We start from the raw sequence: 20,842 nt of genomic DNA, 5'->3' as shown, positions 1-20,842 counted from the left end.
GATGTGTCTGCTTGGGGGGGGATATATACGGCTGTGATTATAATCGAAGAGAATTCTCTTGGTAGATAATGCGGTCTACATTTGATTGTGAGGAATTCTAAATCAGGTGAACAGAAGGATTTGAGTTCCTGTATGTTTCTTTCATCACACCATGTCACGTTAGCCATAAGGCATACGCCCCTGCCCCTCTTCTTTACCAGAAAGATGTTTGTTTCTGTCGGCGCGATGCGTGGAGAAACCCGCTGGCTGCACCGCCTCGGATAGCGTCTCTCCAGTGAGCCATGTTTCCGTGAAGCAAAGAACGTTACAGTCTCTGATGTCCCTCTGGAATGCTACCCTTGCTCGGATTTCATCAACCTTGTTGTCAAGAGACTGGACATTGGCGAGAAGAATGCTAGGGAGTGGTGCACGGTGTGCCCATCTCCGGAGTCTGACCAGAAGACCGCCTCGTTTCCCTCTTTTTCGGAGTCGTTTTTTTGGGTCGCTGCATGGAATCCACTCCGTTGTCCTGTTTGTAAGGCAGAACACAGGATCCGCGTCGCGAAAAACATATTCTTGGTCGTACTGATGGTGAGTTGACGCTGATCTTATATTCAGTAGTTCTTCTCGACTGTATGTAATGAAACCTAAGATGACCTGGGGTACTAATGTAAGAAATAACACGTCCTAACGTTGGTTACATTTCGATTTTTGTTCAGCGTACATGAGGCAAGAATTAGGCAACTTCACTCCCCACTTCGTATACCTTGAGATATTGGTCAATTGTGAGGCTATATTAAAGCTGAGAAATAAAATCACTTTATTTATGCTTACATCAGATTGATCTCCAGAAGAGTCAGGAGTAGAACAACTGTAGATATGCCACCCGACTTCTTTGCTTCACAAACTCCTTATCACAAAGCAGCTATGTATGACAAAAATGAAACGCATGTTATTGCTGACAATACCGGTATACATCTCCATATTACTTTGTATAGTAATGCAAAGTCAAAATTATAAACCCACCTCTGTCCTCAAGGCTTTCCTCTCTAATGTGGGCAGTCTACCCCAGTCTGGGGAACCAAATTTCATAGGCCATGACACCTTCTGGTTCAGAGTAGTATCATGAGCATATGTCCCTGGGCTGCATCATAAAAACAGATGTTAGTAGTCAATCAATTTGAAGAATGATACATGCAATATACATATATACGATATTCCTCAAACTCAACTCTGGACTTTGAAGACAGTTCCAATGCTTTTTACCCCCCATTGTTCCCCTCTAATCAGGGACTGATTTTGACCAGGTGGGTGCAATTAATAATCAGATGGAACAGAAAACCAGCAGGCTCCGAACCTCATAGTGTAAGAGTTGAATACCCCTGCAAGAGATAATCAGTGTTTTCCTATAATGGACAGTTTGGAAAGGGTGCCACTCCCAATTAGCATTCACTCACCCTGGTTTGAAGTCAGCTGTAACAGGCTTGGTCCTGAACCTCTTTGTGGTGGAGCTGAAGGGGATTCTGCCAGGAGGGTATACTTTAGACCAGGTTCTGTCCTGCTGATACCTCTGAGGGGAAGGACTGATTGTCTGGGTGGTGGGAGGAAAACATTTAAATGAGAGAAGGATATTCAGAGACCTAAAAATAGAAGTAAATGTTACAATATGCCTATAAGAAGATCATTTTTCAAATTGCTTTCAATGTAATGGCAATAGGTTGACTAATTTCTCACGTCGTTAGATAAACCTTAAGATTTTTCAAAAACAGGTTGGCTATCAACATAAATCATGCATATTCTCATAAGGCTTTAACATCATACCTGAGCACAGGGCAGAAACCGTGCAGACGTCCTTGCAGCAAGAGTGTATCCTTTCTTACTCTCAGGTCTCTTCTGTACATCATATAGAATGGTACCAACCTGTTGGAACAATGACTAACATGAAAATCCTCAAGAGAATGTAAGGATTTCCTAATGTTATTTGAACTGGCTGTTTGAGTAGCTTCTGCAATGCATTATTTATTACCATGCGGAAAATAACCAAATTGGTCTATTTGAGATCAACAGGATAACAGATCTTTATGAAGAGTGTGGATAGAAGGGCATTGAAAGAACATGACAGTAAGCTGCTCAGAAAAACTCACATGATTGTCATAGCAGCCGGGGCCACGGTGTGGGGCTCCCTCAAGTGACAGCTTATTGCCCAGCCGGTTAGGTGCACAGTGGGTCGGAAACAACTTCCGTTCCTGGCAGCTGCCAAAGGCAACGCACCGCAGGGGAGCTATAAATTCAGAGATAAGATTGGACATTTTTAATTGACGCTAATAGATAAAAACGCAATGGGTGGACGCTAATAATTTTACCTGCATCCAGTGCCGCCATGTTCCCTCTTCCTTTTGTTTACATTCTTACCGGTAACGATGGGAACCAGGTGGATGGATGTTATAGAAGGGATCCAGTTTTTGTCAAATTAACGTCAAAGGTAGATTTTTTTTGGTGCGTGGGGATTTAAACTAACCCTAAGTAAACCCTTTTCTTAACCTACTAACCTGCTACGAAAAGTCAAATCTGACGTTATTTTGACAAAAACTGGATCCTTCCAGCCATGACAGGATGGATGCGCGGTAAATTATGCAAATACTTGGCTGGAAACTTCAGGTTGACGTTAATGGCTACTCTATTCTCCACTTTCAACGAATGAGAATACTTTTGCAATTTAATAATGTGACCATAATGCAATATTCATGTGATAATTATAATCAAACATATGTTATTTGGGGGCAATGTTTGGACAGTGTGACCAGACAAATACAAAACCTGGTTACACCTGTTTAAGCCAAGTTTGTGGGACATTTTAAACTACCAAAGCAGCCGTTTTTATCTCAATATCAAATCATTTCTAGCTAACAGTTAAGTACCTTACTGTGATTGTTTTCAATAAAAATTGTCAAAAAGAAAAAATATATATATTCTTAGCAAAGAGCAATTTCTCAAGCAAGAATTTTGCTAGGACTGTCTGGGAATGTTCTGAGTGGGAGGGGAAAACTGAAAACTAGCTGTTATTGGCAGAGAGGTTTGGAACTCTATTAACCAATGATGGTGATGACATCAAGCAGGCCAAAACTCCATCCACCAAAACAGGCTGGAATTTCAGGCAGTCTTTTCAAGCAACTCTTACACTAAAAAGGCATGTATTATTTCAGTATTATTCCAACCTCATAGTGGATATATACATTAAAAAAACAGGAAAAACACTTTTGACTCTACTGGGCCTTAAAGGATAGTGTTTAAGAGGCACCTTTTTTATTCTTAATAAATTACATTAGTGGCTTCATGATGGCAAAGCATTGGATTTGAGTATACATTTGGTACTGTATGTGTAGGGGCATGAGGGTCCCTGATAGTTTTGACATTTCATGTCATTTCAGCATAACTTCACACGTATCAATAATAATAAAACACAGGCCAGCATTGTTGTGTATTGTTGCATTGTTGTCTTTTTGGAACAAAGTTATACAAAACAATTTGCACAGCATTCTGTGATCTCCAATTCATCCCACTGGCATTCCCAACAGCAATATTTAGGGTAGGGATTTGTCAATAGCATAAGTCTGCACACATACGTTCAACTTCATATGTACATGCAATTCTTTCATTATTATTGTTATCTTTTTAAATTACACAGCTGAGAAACTTACAAAGCAAGTGAAATACAACTAAATCAGTCCCACAACATGCTACAATCACATTCATTAAATTGGCAACAAAAGCTTCTCTCTGACAATTAGCAGTATTACTTGTACAAACAAACCCCTTAATTGGCACTCATTGAAACATGCGTGATCTGATAATTTATCAAGGCAAAAGAGAAGTATTGACAGTACATCACACAGTTTCCTTTGGGCAAGTGCAGATGAAGAGAGGCTATGGAATGTACCGCATTGTAAGATAAAAGGGTAACACAGACATAGAAACACATGGATGGTGTCAGAGGAACACAGGCCGTGTCAGGGGAAGGCCCTAAAAATTGTCAGACTCCAACTACCCAAGTCATAGACTGGTTCTCTCTGCTACAGCACGGCAAGCGTTACCGACGTACCAAGTTTGGAACCAACAGCTACCTGGCCTATCTGCATTGACCCTTTTTGCACTAACTCATATGACTGATCACATAAGCTGCTGCTAATGTTGACTATCTATCCTGTTGCCTAGTCATTTTATCCCTACCTATACGTACACATTTACTTCATACCCCTGCTTATCTACTCAGTACTGGTACCCAGGTTATCATTACTTGCTGTGTATTTATTCCATTATTATTTCTCTCTGCATTGTTGGGAAGGGCCCATAAGAAAGCATTTCACTGTTAGTCTATACCTGTTGTTTACGAACAATGTGACGAATACAATGTGATTTGACAAATGCTAAGAGGATGGGAATGCTCAAGGCTGACAATCAGAGAACAGGGTGGAGGTGGCTAAAATAAGTAAGTAAGCAAATGACAATAGAACATATCGAATAATTCATGAGCAAATCAATGTGGAGGGAACATAAGTTAGGGGAGTGGAGGGGTTAGCCTGGTTCCAGATCTGTTTGTGTCGTCTTGCCAACTCACATTGTTACATGGTCAATGTCACACGACAATGACCATAGGGGTAGGCAAGACAGCACAAACGGATCTGGGACCAGGCTCAGGGCCGTTCTCTTGTCTTCATTACTCCGACTGAGGCACTGAGATTGAGGGGCCTTTAGGGTCGTCAAAGCGGTCCATGGAGCGTAGCTGCATGATCATGTGCATGCCGTAGGTGAGGATTAGCAGCATCAGCAGAGAGGTGATCAGGCCCATCCAGATCCCTGGTGTGAAGAAGCCAGCACAGTCACTGGCATAGGAGAAATCTGTTGTCCTGTTCAGTATACTGAAGCCTTGGATCTAGATGGGGAATGGGGGGAATAAGCCAAATGAGTAACAAGGAATAAGAGAGTAAAGACTGAACACTTTTTGTTCAATGAACCCTCTAGAACACTGCTTATTGAAAGGCGCTTTCTTTTCCGACATTCATGCATCAGTACCTGGAAGTCGGTGAAGAGAATCCTCCACTGGGTAGCATTCGGAGTGCGGGGCACAAGCAGTGCATTACGGAAGTTGTTGACATTCTGGCAGTGGAAGGAGTACTCTGCGGGGGCGTAGATGCCCCGGCTGCCATTGTAGATGGCTGTATCGGCATTGAATAGCAGTTCCACTGTGTCCAGGGTGAACCAGTTTCGTGCAGACACGGGGTAGCGCCGCTGGCTCATGGAGAAGCTAGAGAAGATGAGACTTGGTGAGGGTCATGCTTTAATTAAGCAATAAGGCCCGGGGGGGTGTGGTATATGGACAATATACCACGGCTAAGGGCTGTTCTTATGCACAACACAACACAGAGTGCCTGGATACAGCCCGTAGCCGTGGTATATTAGCAATATACCACAAACCTTGAGGTGCCTCATTGCTATTATAAACTGGCCAATTAGAGCAGTAAAAATAAATGATTTGTCATACCCGTGGTATACAGTCTGATATACCACGGCTTTCAGCCAATCAGCATTCAGGGCTCAAACCCCCCAGTTATGACACATTTAATGTTTGTAACCACATGCTTAATATAGGAGTGAGAATGTACAGGAATTCATTGTTTATACATTGGACAGATCGATACATGCAAGAGCAAGGTGGTGTATTTTCATAGGAACTGATGCTCTGCACTTTGGTGTAATTTTTTACAATACTTGTTTTGCGTATTATCGTGATATAACTACATTATAATACTTACATGAGACGGAAGAGATTGTATGTTGGAACAGAACTTCCATAATCAAGGACAAGCCTGAGAAAGACGAGCACACGTTGTATTCAAAACATCCACCATTATTGCATTGCGTAATAGTGTCACCAATAAACAAATCCCAATTTATTAAATCAACACACAATTGGGTAATTTGATAGTGCTAAGAGATGTAACACTTGTACCATAAGACACTAATCAACAGTGGGACTATACTTTGTATAGTACCAGTCAAAGGTTTGGACACCTACTCATTCCTGGGTTTTACTTTATTTGGACTATTTTCTACATTGTAGAATAATAATGAAGAAATCAAAACTATGAAATAACATTTAGTAACCAAAAAAAGTGTTCAATAAAAATATATTTTATATTTGAGATTCTTCAAAGTAGCCACCCTTTACCTTGATGACAGCTTTGCACACTCTTGGCATTCTCTCAACCAGCTTCACCTGGAATGCTTTCCCAACAGTCTTGAAGGAGTTCCCATATATGCTGAGCACTTGTTGGCTGGTTTTTCTTTACTCTGCGGTCCAACTCATCCCAAACCATCTCAATTGGGTTGAGATTGGGTGATTGTGGAGACCCGGGTTACTTTATTGGTTAGTACATGATTCCATGTGTTATTTCATAGTTTTGATGTCTTCACTATTATTCTACAATGTAGAAAATAGTAAAAATAAAGAAAAAGCCTTGAATGAATAGGTGTGTCCAAACTCTTGACTGGTACAGTAGTACATAACAGCAAGTGTCATGTCATAGTTAAAAAAATAAATTTAAAAAAAGAGTATGAAACTCACCGTGAATTTGTTTCATTACAGAAGGACATAGCCGTGCTCACAGAGCCACCTGGAGCAAAGGTCAATGGACCGAGGTCAATCCATTCCAGGTTATTAAAGCTGACGTTGAGATTCTGGGCCCAGAGCATGATGCAAGGGCCACTAGTAGTGTTAAACATCAAAGGAGGTTTGACCTCATCAACAACCGCCTGCAGCAAGGACCGGCCCATAGAAGACTGGCCAACCATGGATGGCTCCTCAATCACCTAGGGAACAAGAAGGTAAGTAGAACACAATAACATTTTTTTTTTTTTTAAATACAACTTTATTGATAAGGCGAGTAGAACATAAAAGAACACCACATCACTTTATTTTAAGTCAGGTGAGAGACAATAGAAACTACAATGCTGAAAACGTGCTTATACACATCATGTAGATTAGAAGCATATGTTTGATTATTTTAAAGTTACTTACTCGTGAGGGCTTGAGTCCAGTGTAAATAGCAGTGTAGGGAACACCCTGGGCTTTCATGATGCTCAGAACTTTACCAATGACCTCATCTAAGCAGATAGGAAAATGCACCACTCAAACATACTGTATGACACATTGAGTCACATAAATAAGTAGTTATTGAATACATAAATACCAATATATAAAACAGGATTTGGACAAGAACAATAAATGGTCAAAACTTCAACTTACCATTGCTACGCAGGACTTCCTTACAGGACAGATAAGCACTGGAACATAAACAAAGAGCATGAATATACATGCTTAAGTTACTGTACGATTGTGAATCAATCAAATAGTATTTTTCCCAAAACACTGGACTCTAGAAACATTTGGTTGAATTGTATTACCCAGTAGAATAGGGCAGGATGATAAGCAGCAGAGTGTTGTCTGATGCATTGAGTCGGAGATGCGCCAGTGTGTCTGGGTCTACGCTGAGTGGGGAGACACCCAGCTTCTCCTGTAGCAGACCTGGGACTGCACTAGCACCAAGCCATGACAGGGCAGGCAGCACCAATGGTGAAGAGGAAGACTGTAATGCAGACTGGGAGAGAGAAAGGTCAAAGTTAGTTATCAACCTACATCTGGGTCTGAATTTATAAAGTGACTCAAAGTAGCACTGCTGATGTAGGATTAGATCCCCACTGTCCATGTTATCGTACTCATTGTGATCTAAAACCTCTCCTCTGAGACCCCCCCAGCTGTTCCCTGTAATGATCTATTCCAGAGCCAGCACACCTGATTTAGCTTGTCAACTAATCATCAAGCCATTGAATAGGTGAATCAGGTGAGCTAGTTCAGGGCTACAACAAAATTGTGAAACGTCTGGGGTCCCAGAGTAGAGGTTTGAGAACCACTGATCATACATCACCACTCCAACACTGAGATGACACTTTATGAATATGGGCACTGATCATATTAGTATCCCAATACCCCGCCTCACCTCAAAAGGATAGAATTACTTACCTCCAGGTTGGGAAAGGCACTCTCATGATTGTTTCCAAAAACGCCCCCATACCTTGTGAAGTCATCTTTGCTCAGCTATGTTAAAAAACAAAACGCATATCAACAACGTCAGTGTCACCTGCTTCAGAGTTTGACATTCATTAAAAACAGTACAATATAAAAAGCTAAAACCCTTGAGCATAGTATCATTATTACTACATATCTAAAAACGGGATGGTCTGAGAATGGGAAGTAGTAAAGGGGAAGTGGTGCTGTGGCGCATTGTCACACCAGAATGAGAAACACCAGGCCAGGGCATCACGGGCTTCATTGCATTTCCATACAGGATTCACCCGTGTTTTACCCAAAAGGCACAGACTTTTCTGTTTCCATCTATGTGGGCTGGCACCCGTGCTCACGGGGCCCATGGCTCCGGCAGACCTGCTCTCACTTCGGGCCAAAGACTGTCCCCTGGTACTTTTCAGCTGACATTTACATAACAATAGCTAACTGTGAACAATAGCTAACGGAACTCTTTACAAGTCCTCACAGTCAGCCCTAGCTATGGAAACAATTTCCCTAGTATACACTAGTGTCTACCTCTATCACTCCAGTGTCCCTGCAGATTGTAAATATGCTACTGGAATGTACTGACCCCGTATATAGTACGCTTACTTTCTCATGTTCTTCTTATTGTGTGTCTCTGTTCTACCTTATGTTATGTTTAGTATTATATTGTTATTGATTACTGCATTGTTGGGTTTAGAGCTAACAAGAAAGGCATTTCACTGTACTTGTGCACGTGACATTAAAACAACTAATTACAGTTAAAAAGCATACTGCACTTTAGGTGGCCTAGCTCTGCACTACTGTTCTCTAAAGCAGGAGTACAGTAGGTTATTGAAATTTGATATTACATACTAACACTGGCATTGATCAGGCTTCAAATAGTATTTGCCAAGTAGTAGACCATTTTTCATGGTACAACTGAATACAATTATGATTTATCTCAGGCCTGACCTTGTCCTGTAGGAAGAGAAGCACGTTGTGTGGGGCAGACCCCAGAGCAGAATTTAGGTAGGACACCAGCTGGTCATTAGATATTATGTGACCAGCAGCTGGAGATGCCATGGGTGGCAAGGTGTACCTGGAAATATGAACAAAATAGTTTTATATCAATATAATAACAAGACATCTAACTACTACAGTTGGACATAAATCAACAACTAACATGTCAATGATTAGAAATACCTAATAAAGATCCAACTTTTTAAGAAAGGATAAATGCATTTACCCTGATAACGTTATACGTCTTATAAAACTGAATATAGCTACAAGGCTAGCTAGCAATCCAGCTGGAATGGTTCGTTTAGCATGCTAGCTAAACTAGCACAGTGTTTAAAATCCCTTCGCTTTCAAACTAATAATACATATTTACCCTTCACTGGACCACATTAAAAGTGGTACTTGACTGCTGCAATGTCCAGTAGATAACAGGGCAAATAAAAGAGCAATAAAGGCCATGATAGTACGCAATTTACTTGACGACTCAGATCCTGCCATGGTAGGTTTTCTTTTCCGTAAAGTCCAAGTCACGTGGGGTAAATCAGCTGACTGTCATGGGAGTCAATTGAACACTTCCTTCCTTCTCACGCAGCCTGCTCTGACCCATCTTTTCACAAAGACCACATTGAGCTTTGATCAATTATTTACAGCGAATGGGAAATAATAACTCAATTCAATCTTAACCGTTTTCGGGGCCAAGCAATGTCACAAGTTGCAATATGCAAAGACATGTGTTTTTACCAATAAAGCCTGATATCTTGTGGCAATTTATTTAGCACCACAATTCGATAAAGATCTGTACATTATAGAATCTCATTAGGTTATGGTTAGTTTATTTAAGTCGTAGCAGATGTATAGGCCTGTGATTGTATCAACTGTCTATCTGTGAACACCTGACAAAGTAATTGCAAGACTGTTTATGCCTAATCTCAGAATGTTGGTGAATATGATGTGGGACTTTCAAAGTTAAACGGGCGCTATATTGTCCGAGAAACCTTTTGCGCTCTCCGTGGTCCTGAAACTTGAACCTGAGTAGCCTGTCAGAACGGGTTAAACGTTCCAACAATTAACTTGGCATCGGTCCATGGTGCAGATATGGGTGACAGCTATCGTGCGCATGTTTCCGGCCTTCATTTTCGGTCCATACAATGGAATAGGCCATATAGTAGGCTATACATACATAGGCTAGGCAGTTGGACGTTTTCAGGCGTGTCTAATCTTGAGGATATAGTCTATAGGGCTAAAATGAATGGTTTTTATATGCCACCCAAATCAGGTTGATGAACGATTAATAGGCTACACAAAGTAGCCAACATAATGCCTAAATCAACAAGATGAATGTTATGTAACACTTCGCACAGCTGATGTTATACACAGGCTAAATACATAACTATTTTCATAGTCTATCTGAGCTTTTTCATAACAGCGGTGTTGGCGGAGGAATACCAGTGCATCCGCAATTGCTGCACTACTTCAATGAAAAAAGGACTGAATGGGGAAATAAAAATTAAAAGTCTAATCAGTCAATAGAAGATAATTGAAAAATGTTAAACCTCCGGGAACATCATAGCATATTTATGAATACGCAAGCCTTTAATAGCATAAGCATTTAATCTTGAGTGTAGTGTGAGGAGCAGACGGAAGGGATGTGCACTACTTTCAGACGCGAAGGTATCGTTGCTGTTCCACAGCGTTCCACGGTTAGGGCCATTTTTGGTAGTTCTCGCCGGTGACAGTGTGTGGACCAGATTCCACTTATAAATTAAAACTGTTTATAAATAAATAAATACAAACTTAAAACGGCATACACTTGCTCAAAAGAAACGGAGATAAATTGCGTTCGTTCTTCCATTGGGTTTCTTTTCCTGTCAATTTCCCTGAAATTTCACAAGGCAAAAGAGGGCGAGACAGGAGAGACGGTGATACAACATGGATGAGGAATATGACGTGATCGTTTTGGGAACCGGACTCACAGTAAGTGCTTCATATTAGGGCTTGGCTTGGTGATGTTGCATACTAAACTTAACATTTATGAAGTTTGCCTATGGTCCCTTACTCATCCAATAATGCAATGGATCAGAGCAACTGCGTCCATGGCTGACTTTAAGGAAATGTGATGATAAATAGCCTATATGCACAAAAGCTGATACGATATCTTTCAATAATAAATAAAACGATATAGCTAGGCTATTTATTTGGATACATTTGTGTTGTCAATGCATTCTTCATTCGTTGTGCAGCATCTTTAGGCGTAACCCCTGTGTGATGGTGTAGTGGGCCTTCATTGAACAGTATTTGAGCAGGCCTGCGAACGGTTTTAATTAATAGAACCTCTCCGAAGAACTGTATAATGTTATCGCACAATGTGTACCGACTTTACAATGACAAAGCCGACATCTTACGATGGATGTACAATGTCATATTTTAGTTTTTGTTTTGTTTAGACAAGTTAATGACATAGCCTGAGTGAATATTAACAATATAATATCCAGTACATATGCAAAGAGAGCACAAGTTTATTTTCTTTATTTACATTCCAATGATTTGTTTTTATGAGTAGGATTATTAGTATTATTCTTATGGATGAGACATCCGCTCACGTGTGCCCACATCTTGTCCCTCCCTCCTCCTTTATCTCACTACTTCCTCTCTGTCTCTCTCTCTCACACACACACACACACACACACACACACACACACACACACACACACACACACACACACACACACACACACATTCTTTCTCACTCTTTCTATCTCTCTCTCACACACAAACACACACACACACACACACACACACACACAAAATTGCTTTTCCAATATGAATGTTGATTCATATTTTGCTTTTCGTTTAAGGAATGCATCCTCTCTGGGATCATGTCTGTGAATGGAAAGAAAGTGCTGCACATGGACAGGAACCCCTACTATGGAGGTGAAAGCTCCTCCATCACCCCTCTGGAAGAGGTAAGGGCAGGGAACATTGTGGAGCTAATGGTCATCACTTTATGTGTCAATATCTATTCAAATATTCAATCATATTTAATGTATTCCAATGTTTCACTCAACCCTCCATGGTCTATGTCAAATACTTATTCTCTTGTACTTTACTTTTATTTCTGCCCCCAGGTTAATAGTTTGCAATTTGTTAGAAAAATAATAGTCTTCATTGATGTTTTCACTCAAGCATACATTTTCCTTCCATAGCTGTACAAGCGCTTTGAGCTGACCGACAGCCCTCCAGAGTCTATGGGTCGTGGAAGAGACTGGAATGTGGACCTCATCCCCAAATTTCTAATGGCCAATGGTCAGTTGTGGGATTTGTTTTTAGTTTACACATGAGAGAGAGATACCATTTAAACCATTAAAATCATGAATATTACCATTAGCAAAACCAACCAGTACACCAACAGCCTCAATCATGACTCCTGTTGCTCACCACAAGGCAGGGATCATTAACTAGATTCAAGCCGGGGGGGCGATATTTTTCTTCAGCGGATGGTTAGGGGGCCAGACTTTGGAACAGATTTCCAAAATTAAAGTCACTTGGAGCTGATTTGATGGTGTTTTGAGAGTCTTTCATGTCCAACAATAATATAAACAAATTATATATATTTACACAAAAGTTATATATACCAGTCAAATGTTTGGACACACCTACTCATTCAAGGGTTTTTCTTTATTTTTACTATTTTCTACATTGTAGAATAATATTGAAGACATCACAACTATGAAATAACACATATGGAATCATGTAGTAACCAAAAAAGTGTTAAACAAATCAAAATGTATTTTATATTTGAGATTCTTCAAATAGCCACCCTTTGCATTGATGACAGGTTTGCACACTCTTGGCATTCTCTCAACCAGCTTCACCTGGAATGCTTTTCCAACTGTCTTGAATGAGATCCCACATATGCTGAGCACTTGTTGGATGCTTTTCCGGGTGACTGTGGAGGCCAGATCAACTGATGCAGCACTCCATCACTCTCCTTCTTGGTCAAATAGCCCTTACACAGCCTGGAGGTGTGTTTTGGGTCATTGTCCTGTTGAAAAACAAATGATAGTCCCACTAAGCGCAAACCAGATGGGATATCACTGCAGAATGCTGTGGTAGCCATGCTGGTTAAGTGTGTCTTGAATTCTAAATAATTCACTGACAGTGTCACCACCAAAGCATCACACATCCTCCTCCATGCTTCACAGTGGGAACCACACATGCAGAGATCATCTGTTCACCTACTCTGCGTCTCACAACGATACGATGGTTGGAACCACCGGGAGGCTGGCATCTAGTCAGAATTCTTCTGTCCAGTGTCTGCCTTCTAAATCTTTTCTTTTTATTGGCCAGTCTGAGATATGGCATTTACTTTGCAACTCTGCCTAGAAGGCCAGCATCCCGGAGTCGCCTCTTCACTATTGACGTTGAGACTGGTGTTTTGCGGGTACTATTTAACGAAGCTGCCAGTTGAGGACTTGTGAGGCGGCATCTGTTTCTCAAACTAGATACTCTAATGTCCTCTTGCTCAGTTGTGCACAGGGGCCTCCCACTTCTCTTTCTATTCTGGTTAGAGCCAGTTTGTGTTGTTCTGTGAAGGGAGTAGTACAGAGTGTTGTACAAGATCTTCAGTTTATTGGCAATTTCTTGCATGGAATAGACTTCATTTCTCAGTACATGAATAGACTAACGAGTTTCAGAAGAAAGTACTTTGTTTCTGGTCAATTTGAGCCTGTAATCGAACCCACAAATGCTGATGCTCCAGATACTCAACTAGTCTAAATATGGTTAGTTTTATTGCTTCTTTAATCGGAAACAACAGTTTCCAGCTGTGCTATCATAATTGCAAAAGGGTTTTCTAATGATCAATTAACCTTTTAAAATTATAAACTTGGATTAGCTAACACAACGTGCCATTGGAACACAGGAGTGATGGTTGCTGATAATGGGCCTTTGTACGCCTATGTAGATATTCCATTAAAAATCAGCCATTACCAGCTACAATAGTCATTTACAACATTAACAATGTCTACACTGTATTTCTGATCAATTTGATGTTATTTTAATGGACAAAAAGTGTACTTTTCTATATATATATATGTATATATGCACATTATATATATATTTATTTTATTTTTTCTTCTCAGAAAACTTTGGGGCCAAATCAAAATCACCCGCCAGTTGGGGAACCCTGTTACAGGGTGACCAGACGTCCCCAATTTCTGGGGATAGTCCCCAGATTTTGGTGTCCTCTCCCCGGCTAGAGCTGTGTCTGGAAATGTCCCAGATTAGCCCTCAGAATAACACAACTCTGAAGTTATATTGAGGCTGATTTTTCAATAATCAAAAGGTGTATCCAATCAGGCATGCATGTGAAAAATGTTACCTGTCCCTGCAACAAACTTTTTTGCTCCTGCAGCTTTGCCTTGGACCTCATGAGAATATTTGATAAGTGATACATTGTAACCATCACATGGACAACCATGGTCATGGCAACAAAAAAAAAGAAGCAAAGGCTAACAAACTTGGATCATTCTAAAATTACTAGATAGGCTAAGATTAAGGAAACTGTCGAGGGATAATCTATTTCTGTGTTAAAACTAATAAAACTATTTGAAAGGCCTATGGCGAAAAGTGATAGTCAAATATAGTTCCATACAAACCCCAAAATTGTTCTGCTTAGCCCCCCCGCCCCTCATTTCCAAATATGGTCACCTTAGCTACTAGCCTTAGCTACTAGCCTTACTCACCATACCCATATGCAGACCGTCACCACATCATAGGGATAAGATGGGAGATGTCAATCTTCATCTCCATCGTGCCTGTTGATGAAACACGGTGAAATCTTGGAGTAATTAAATGAAGACCACCCTTTCTTGTATGTGAATCCAATAAAAACAGGTCAGCTTGTGAAGATGCTGCTATACACCGAGGTGACAAGATACCTGGACTTCAAAGTAGTGGAGGGTAGTTTTGTGTACAAGGGAGGAAAAATCTACAAAGTGCCCTCAACTGAGACTGAGGCACTAGCTTCAAGTAAGTTTCAATGTGCTATAGATTGTGATGTGTGTTCACTATATGTACTACAAAATCTGTGATTTTATGCTTTGTGATCTTTAATTTGTATTGTTCTGCTTTGTACAGTATAGTATATTATGTCTTTGTCTTCACTACTTGTCCAGATCTTATGGGTATGTTTGAGAAGAGAAGGTTCCGGAAATTCTTAGTGTTTGTGGCTAACTTTGACGAGAACGACCCTAAGACCTTCGAGGGCGTCGACCCCAAAGTCACCACCATGAAAGATGTGTACAAGAAGTTTGACCTTGGTCAGGATGTCATCGACTTCACTGGCCACGCCCTGGCCCTCTACAGGACAGACGAGTAAGAGCACTTAAATCTATTACTAATCACTAATCTCCTAATAAGATGAGGCACTATCATCCCTATCAGGAAGTAAACTGACATTCCAATTCAACATTTATGCATTGGAATTTCAGTTTACTTCTTGAATTGAAATGGAATTGACCCCAACCCTGACTCTTATTGATCATGTGTCTCTCTCTCTATCCCCCAACTCTAGCTACCTTGATGTGCCCTGTTTGGAGACCATCAACCGCATCAAGCTGTACAGTGAATCCCTGGCCCGATATGGGAAGAGCCCCTACCTGTACCCCCTCTATGGCCTCGGGGAGCTGCCTCAAGGATTCGCCAGGTCTGTGTGTAAAATGTGTAATCCCTAAATCCTTATGGCCTGTCTTTAGTTAGACAAAGCTCTTCATGTTGAATTCTGATCACTCTGTCACAGGATAAAATGATCTAACTGACTAAATTGTAAATGTAAAATGTCTTCAATAGTGTAGAGTATTTTTGCCATATTTGATAATATAGTATAAATCATAGTCTCTCTCTCTCATATATTTTTAGGTTAAGTGCAATTTATGGAGGAACCTACATGCTCAACAAACCAGTGGAGGAGATAGTAATGGAGGATGGCCATGTGGTGGGAGTGAAGTCTGAGGGAGAGGTAAAATCGCAATTGCATCTGTTTTATAAAATCACAATCTCTTGACTATATAGTAAAGTGGTCAAGACTATTGATAATACACTGAGGGAAACATACAATTGGTAGAAGAGGGAAAATACATTATGTGAATATATTCGATTGACATTGTCTTCTATATTGTCCCTCCCCTGTCAGGTGGCTCGGTGCAAACAGCTGATCTGTGACCCCAGCTACATCCAGGACCGAGTGCGTAAGGCAGGTCAGGTGATCAGGGTCATCTGTATCCTCAGCCACCCCATCAAGAACACCAACGACGCCAACTCCTGTCAGATCATCATCCCTCAGAACCAGGTCAACCGCAAGTCAGGTGAGGAGTGGACCAAGTACAGGTTTACTAAGATGGGATGTTTCTGACTTCCTTTTGTCATGATGTAGAGATTTTCCCTCTAACAGTAAGTCTACCTCACAGAGACGATTATAAAAGCAGTTTTTGTAGAGGGGAAAAAGAGAGGAAAAGATAGTTGGAGAGAGGAATGTCCAATTGTAAAATCTGAATTGAATACTCAATGTTCTAACGTGTGTTCTCTCCTCCAGACATCTACGTGTGTATGATCTCCTACGCCCACAACGTGGCGGCCCAGGGAAAGTACATCGCCATCGTCAGCACCACCGTGGAGACCAGTGAACCTGAGGCTGAGATAGAACCTGCTCTGGAGCTGCTGGAGCCCATTGACCAGAAGTACGTTTCTTCTCCCTCTTCTTCTCCCCTTCTCCCTCTTCTTTTACCCTTCTCCCTCTTCTTCTACTCTTCTCCCTCTTCTTCTACTCTTCTCCCTCTTCTTCTACTCTTCTCCCTCTTCTTCTACTCTTCTCCCTCCTCTTCTACCCTTCTCCCTCTTCTTCTACTCTTCTCTTCCTCCTCCCTCTTCTTCTACTCTTCTCCTACTCTTCTTCTACTCTTCTCCCTCTTCTTCTACTCTTCTCCCTCTTCTTCTACTCTTCTCCCTCTTCTTCTCCCTCTTCTCCCTCCTCTTCTACCCTTCTCCCCCTTCTCCCTCCTATTCTACCACTCTTCTCCCTCCTCTTCTACCCTTCTCCCTCTTCTTCTACTCTTCTCCCTCCTCTTCTACTCTTTTCCCTCTTCTCTGATTGTCTTGTATTGTCCAAAACTGTCTTAGCTCGTACAATGTGTGCTATAACAAATTAATGAAATGAATAGCAGTAAGGACGTTTTTGTGAAATAATAACTGATGTCTCCCCTCTTTATCTGCAGGTTTGTGTCCCTCAGTGACCTCTATGAGCCCACAGATGACGGTACTGAGAGCCAGGTGAGTCAAACACATCTAGATATACACTACCTTCTATATTTCTACACAACTATTTATGAGACATGTTTTAGGACAAGGCATTGGAGTGAAAGAAAACCTGTGGGATTTTGTGTCTCGTTCAGATATTCGCCTCGTCAGCCTACGATGCCACCACTCACTTCGAGACCACCTGCAACGACATCAAGGACATCTACAAGCGTATGACAGGCAGCGACTTTGACTTTGAGAACATGAAGCGCAAACAGAACGATGTGTTTGGGGAGGATGAGCAATGAGGAGGGAGGAGCATCAGGGAAAGGGAGAGGCGGAGAGAGGAGTGAGAAGGGGTTTTTAAATAGAAAAGAGGCCATATCATAGAGGGTAGGACGGTACAAAGATAGGGCTAGGGTACTGTAGGGGTAGTGTATTAAGCTGGGTACTGTATTTGGGAGATAGTGGGGGAGTCTGAATAAGTGAAGGTTCTAGGTAGTGGGTGGTGATGGATCTAGGGAGTTCTAGGAGGTTCTAGGTTCCGTGTGTGTGGTTCTGACTCCTTTTGCTCATGTCCCTCCCTTTCCTGAGGTCTCCGTACTCAAACACGTTTGAAACACTCACACACATCGTTCCAAGACTCACATTCCCTATATCTATCACTGAAATGCAGGGTTGATATGGTCTTTCATTCCATTTTTGATTATCTATAAACTACATGTCTAAACTATTATCATTAGAGGTAGACTGATTCATTGTTGTGGCAATTTCAAAGTATTTTTCTCATATCAAGGTCAATGACATTGCAAGAATGTCTGAATTCTGATGTAAAATGAATGAATGACTAACTGTAGAAAATTTGAAGTGGAAACTGTTTTTGAAAAGACAGTTTGGTCATAAATAGTGATTTGCCTCTGCTCTGGATGTGTCACCTCTAATCGACATGCATGCATATTTTACACATAGTAGGATTGTATATAGAACATGATGACACAGCAGCGTTCTGAAGGCTGGGCCATTCTCACACTGATCATTCCATCCTGTCAACCCTGCTTTCACTCTCATCTAACTTACTGGTCTGTTGCCCATCTTACTTATTTACATAGATTGCTCCTTTTTCAGCAAATATCTCTCTCGGTCAGACAAAATGTTTAAAAATGAAAAGTTATTGATATATCAATGGGCTGTTCTGTCAAACTGATAGTGCTCACTTTGCAGTGCTGTTGTGTTCCCTGCACTAGCAGACAAGCTAACCGGTGGCTAACTACGTTTTGTTTCTCTTGTCTGTTGTGTGATGTCCAAGGTACAGTTTTGAACGGTTTACGTTTGTATTTACACCATTATGAGTTTTATTTCGTAATATTTGGTGCACATTTTCACTTGCTGAAGTTATGAAGTTTACTGAATTTGAAACGGAAACATGGACGGATACACCCCGAAGTGGACTTTGAGGTCAAACACTGAAAAAAGGTCAATTGTGGTGCAGAAAAGCGAGAGAGATTTAACTGTGAGGGTCTGTCCGGAGATTAGGCATGTTGGTGAGGTTTTATGAGTAAGTATGGAAGAGTTTGTCATGGAATGAGAGCGTTTTAATAAAAAAAAGGGAGGTCCGATCAGATCACGACACGTTGAGATGCGAGGAAGGTGATAAGAACCAATGTAGCTCGGGAATGTCGCAGACTTGAGATCAGGAAAGTGTCACTTTTGTGTTAAAGACGGCAGACTGAACTCTCGGCTTTGTCGTGAAAGGAAGCACCAGATCATGTTATGATCAAACTAACCCTTGTTGTGTATGTCACACAGAGCGACTAATTCCCTTTGAACTCCTGCCAGGCAACCTTACAGTAGCTAGTGGAGGGAAAAACTGACACTCCCAAAATGTTAAACACTTAACAGGATGCAGTATTACAAAACGTCCTGAGGCCATGGTATAAAGTGCCTCCCCAGAGTATGAACCAATATGCTTTTACTTGGTTTTAGCCTTAATTTGGGGTCTTATTCAATATGTTCGGGTTCTCTAAAAATGCGATCGTTTCATTCTATTTAAGAACAATGTAATCTGCCGATTATTCCTGTCCTTCCAGCGATAATTGATGTCAGTTGATTGACTTGATGCAGCAAATGTCCTGTGTATTTCATGACTGCTAACTGTGCACATTGTATTTCCACTAACTACTACCCACATAACTACTACCCACACATTATTACATAGAGATAGAATCTTTAGAATTCCAGTCCATCTATTCACATGGTATAATAACTCCAGTGGCCCTGTGGACTTGGCTGTGCTCCTACGTCAGTCTCCCCCCATTGTAGCTTCCCTTAACCGCCATTCTGTCTGATCCTTTGGAGTTAGCGGTGTTTTTCTTCATCTATGTTTCCATGTGTGACATTGTTTTGAGGTGTGGATCAGCGGCGTGGTTACTTATTTACAGTACAGTACATATCAAATGGTGGGCGGCAAACCTTACCCTTCAAACATGATGACAGTAACACGGTGGAAGCTAGTGTGAACGATTGCCTCTCCCTTCCTGTCGTCCCCCCATAACTATATCTCTAAACGACACAGTTATCACAAGTTCGGGGTGGCTTTATGTGTCTTATTATTATAATGGTCTTTTTTATTTATTTCATTTCACTTATTCAACGTGTTCTTGTGGTGGAAGGTTTAAGTGCAACGCTGACTCTGCTTCTCTGCTATTCATTTGTTATATTATCATAACGGAACTGATCTGAGAGGGATGCATATATGCAGATGTCATTGTTTTTGCTTTGTTGTTGTTTACTGTGTCATGTTTCACCTGATTTAGTGGTTATTATTAGTGTTACGTGGGTTAAGCATTATTAACAGGTCTTATAACAGGTTGGGATGGATAACGGTAGGACGATAGCAACAGTCTCTGGCCCTCGATCATCGGGTCCATTTCACGCTTTTAACCTTTCGGACACACGTCTGCAGACTGTGCACAGTTTACATTTTGTGTGAATTTCATTCTGGAATCATGTTATCTTGGTGATTACTGGAATAGTGTTAAGTTTACTCTGCAAGCTTATCTAGTTATATTTGAACCTTTTTCCCCTTCCTCACCACCCAGATGTTGTCTTCTCTTTTTTTTTCTTTTTTTTTAAACAAACGCCTACAATGTGGTTGTACTGTATTAATTTAAGAGTTTTTGCCTTTGACAAATGTTATATCGATGATATACCTTGACATTGACGAAAACATCGGTCAGTCTGAGTAGCAGACAACTTACAGTCCTTTGTTTGATCACTAGTATGTGAACAATGCCTAATAATGTATTGTGTAACAAACAAATAAAATTAAACTATGAACGAAATGACAGAAAAAAAATAATAAAAGCACATGGCAAAACCTGAAAAGTCAAATCCAAAGTGTCTGTGTTTCAACAGAAGTAAAGGATTTTGTGTAAAACTACTCCGATAACA

The 20,842-nt window shown here is 40.9% G+C and overlaps 3 protein-coding genes across 4 annotated transcripts; 1 reads left to right on the top strand and 2 right to left on the bottom strand.

The window, feature by feature from the left end:
• Positions 1-635: 635 nt before the first annotated feature.
• Positions 636-2,569, bottom strand: LOC112221404 (protein pitchfork). Of its 2 annotated transcripts, XM_024383553.2 has the most exons (6): positions 2,343-2,569; positions 2,124-2,260; positions 1,801-1,899; positions 1,437-1,570; positions 1,006-1,123; positions 636-904 (listed from the first exon to the last, which is right to left on the bottom strand). In XM_024383553.2, the coding sequence occupies exons 1-6, from the start codon at positions 2,359-2,361 to the stop codon at positions 836-838; spliced, it is 576 nt and encodes a 191-aa protein (XP_024239321.1). In that variant the 5' UTR covers positions 2,362-2,569; the 3' UTR covers positions 636-835. The 2 variants fall into 2 exon arrangements, with proteins under 2 accessions (XP_024239321.1, XP_024239320.1); XM_024383552.2 differs by lacking the exon at positions 2,343-2,569 and having other exon boundaries at positions 2,124-2,336.
• A 665-nt stretch (positions 2,570-3,234) lies between these two features.
• Positions 3,235-9,642, bottom strand: LOC112221775 (V-type proton ATPase subunit S1). The gene is made up of 10 exons (XM_024384089.2): positions 9,474-9,642; positions 9,056-9,182; positions 8,057-8,131; positions 7,441-7,634; positions 7,283-7,320; positions 7,055-7,140; positions 6,602-6,846; positions 5,790-5,843; positions 5,050-5,281; positions 3,235-4,909 (listed from the first exon to the last, which is right to left on the bottom strand). The coding sequence occupies exons 1-10, from the start codon at positions 9,596-9,598 to the stop codon at positions 4,694-4,696; spliced, it is 1,392 nt and encodes a 463-aa protein (XP_024239857.1). The 5' UTR covers positions 9,599-9,642; the 3' UTR covers positions 3,235-4,693.
• Positions 9,643-10,790: 1,148 nt separating this feature from the next.
• On the top strand, positions 10,791-20,782 carry LOC112221774 (rab GDP dissociation inhibitor alpha). Its single transcript, XM_024384088.2, has 11 exons — positions 10,791-11,074; positions 11,956-12,063; positions 12,304-12,403; positions 14,996-15,130; positions 15,277-15,475; positions 15,675-15,806; positions 16,019-16,118; positions 16,293-16,464; positions 16,692-16,836; positions 17,371-17,425; positions 17,548-20,782. Exons 1-11 carry the CDS (start codon positions 11,030-11,032, stop codon positions 17,698-17,700), a joined length of 1,344 nt encoding a protein of 447 aa, XP_024239856.1. The 5' UTR covers positions 10,791-11,029; the 3' UTR covers positions 17,701-20,782.
• The last annotated feature ends 60 nt before the right edge of the window (positions 20,783-20,842 follow it).

Source organism: Oncorhynchus tshawytscha, linkage group LG22 (assembly GCF_018296145.1).
Source record: "Oncorhynchus tshawytscha isolate Ot180627B linkage group LG22, Otsh_v2.0, whole genome shotgun sequence".
In the NCBI taxonomy this organism is placed as follows: Eukaryota; Metazoa; Chordata; class Actinopteri; order Salmoniformes; family Salmonidae; genus Oncorhynchus; species Oncorhynchus tshawytscha.
The sequence above is the reverse complement of the archived record's forward strand: the minus strand, read 5'-3'. Positions and strand labels throughout refer to the sequence as shown.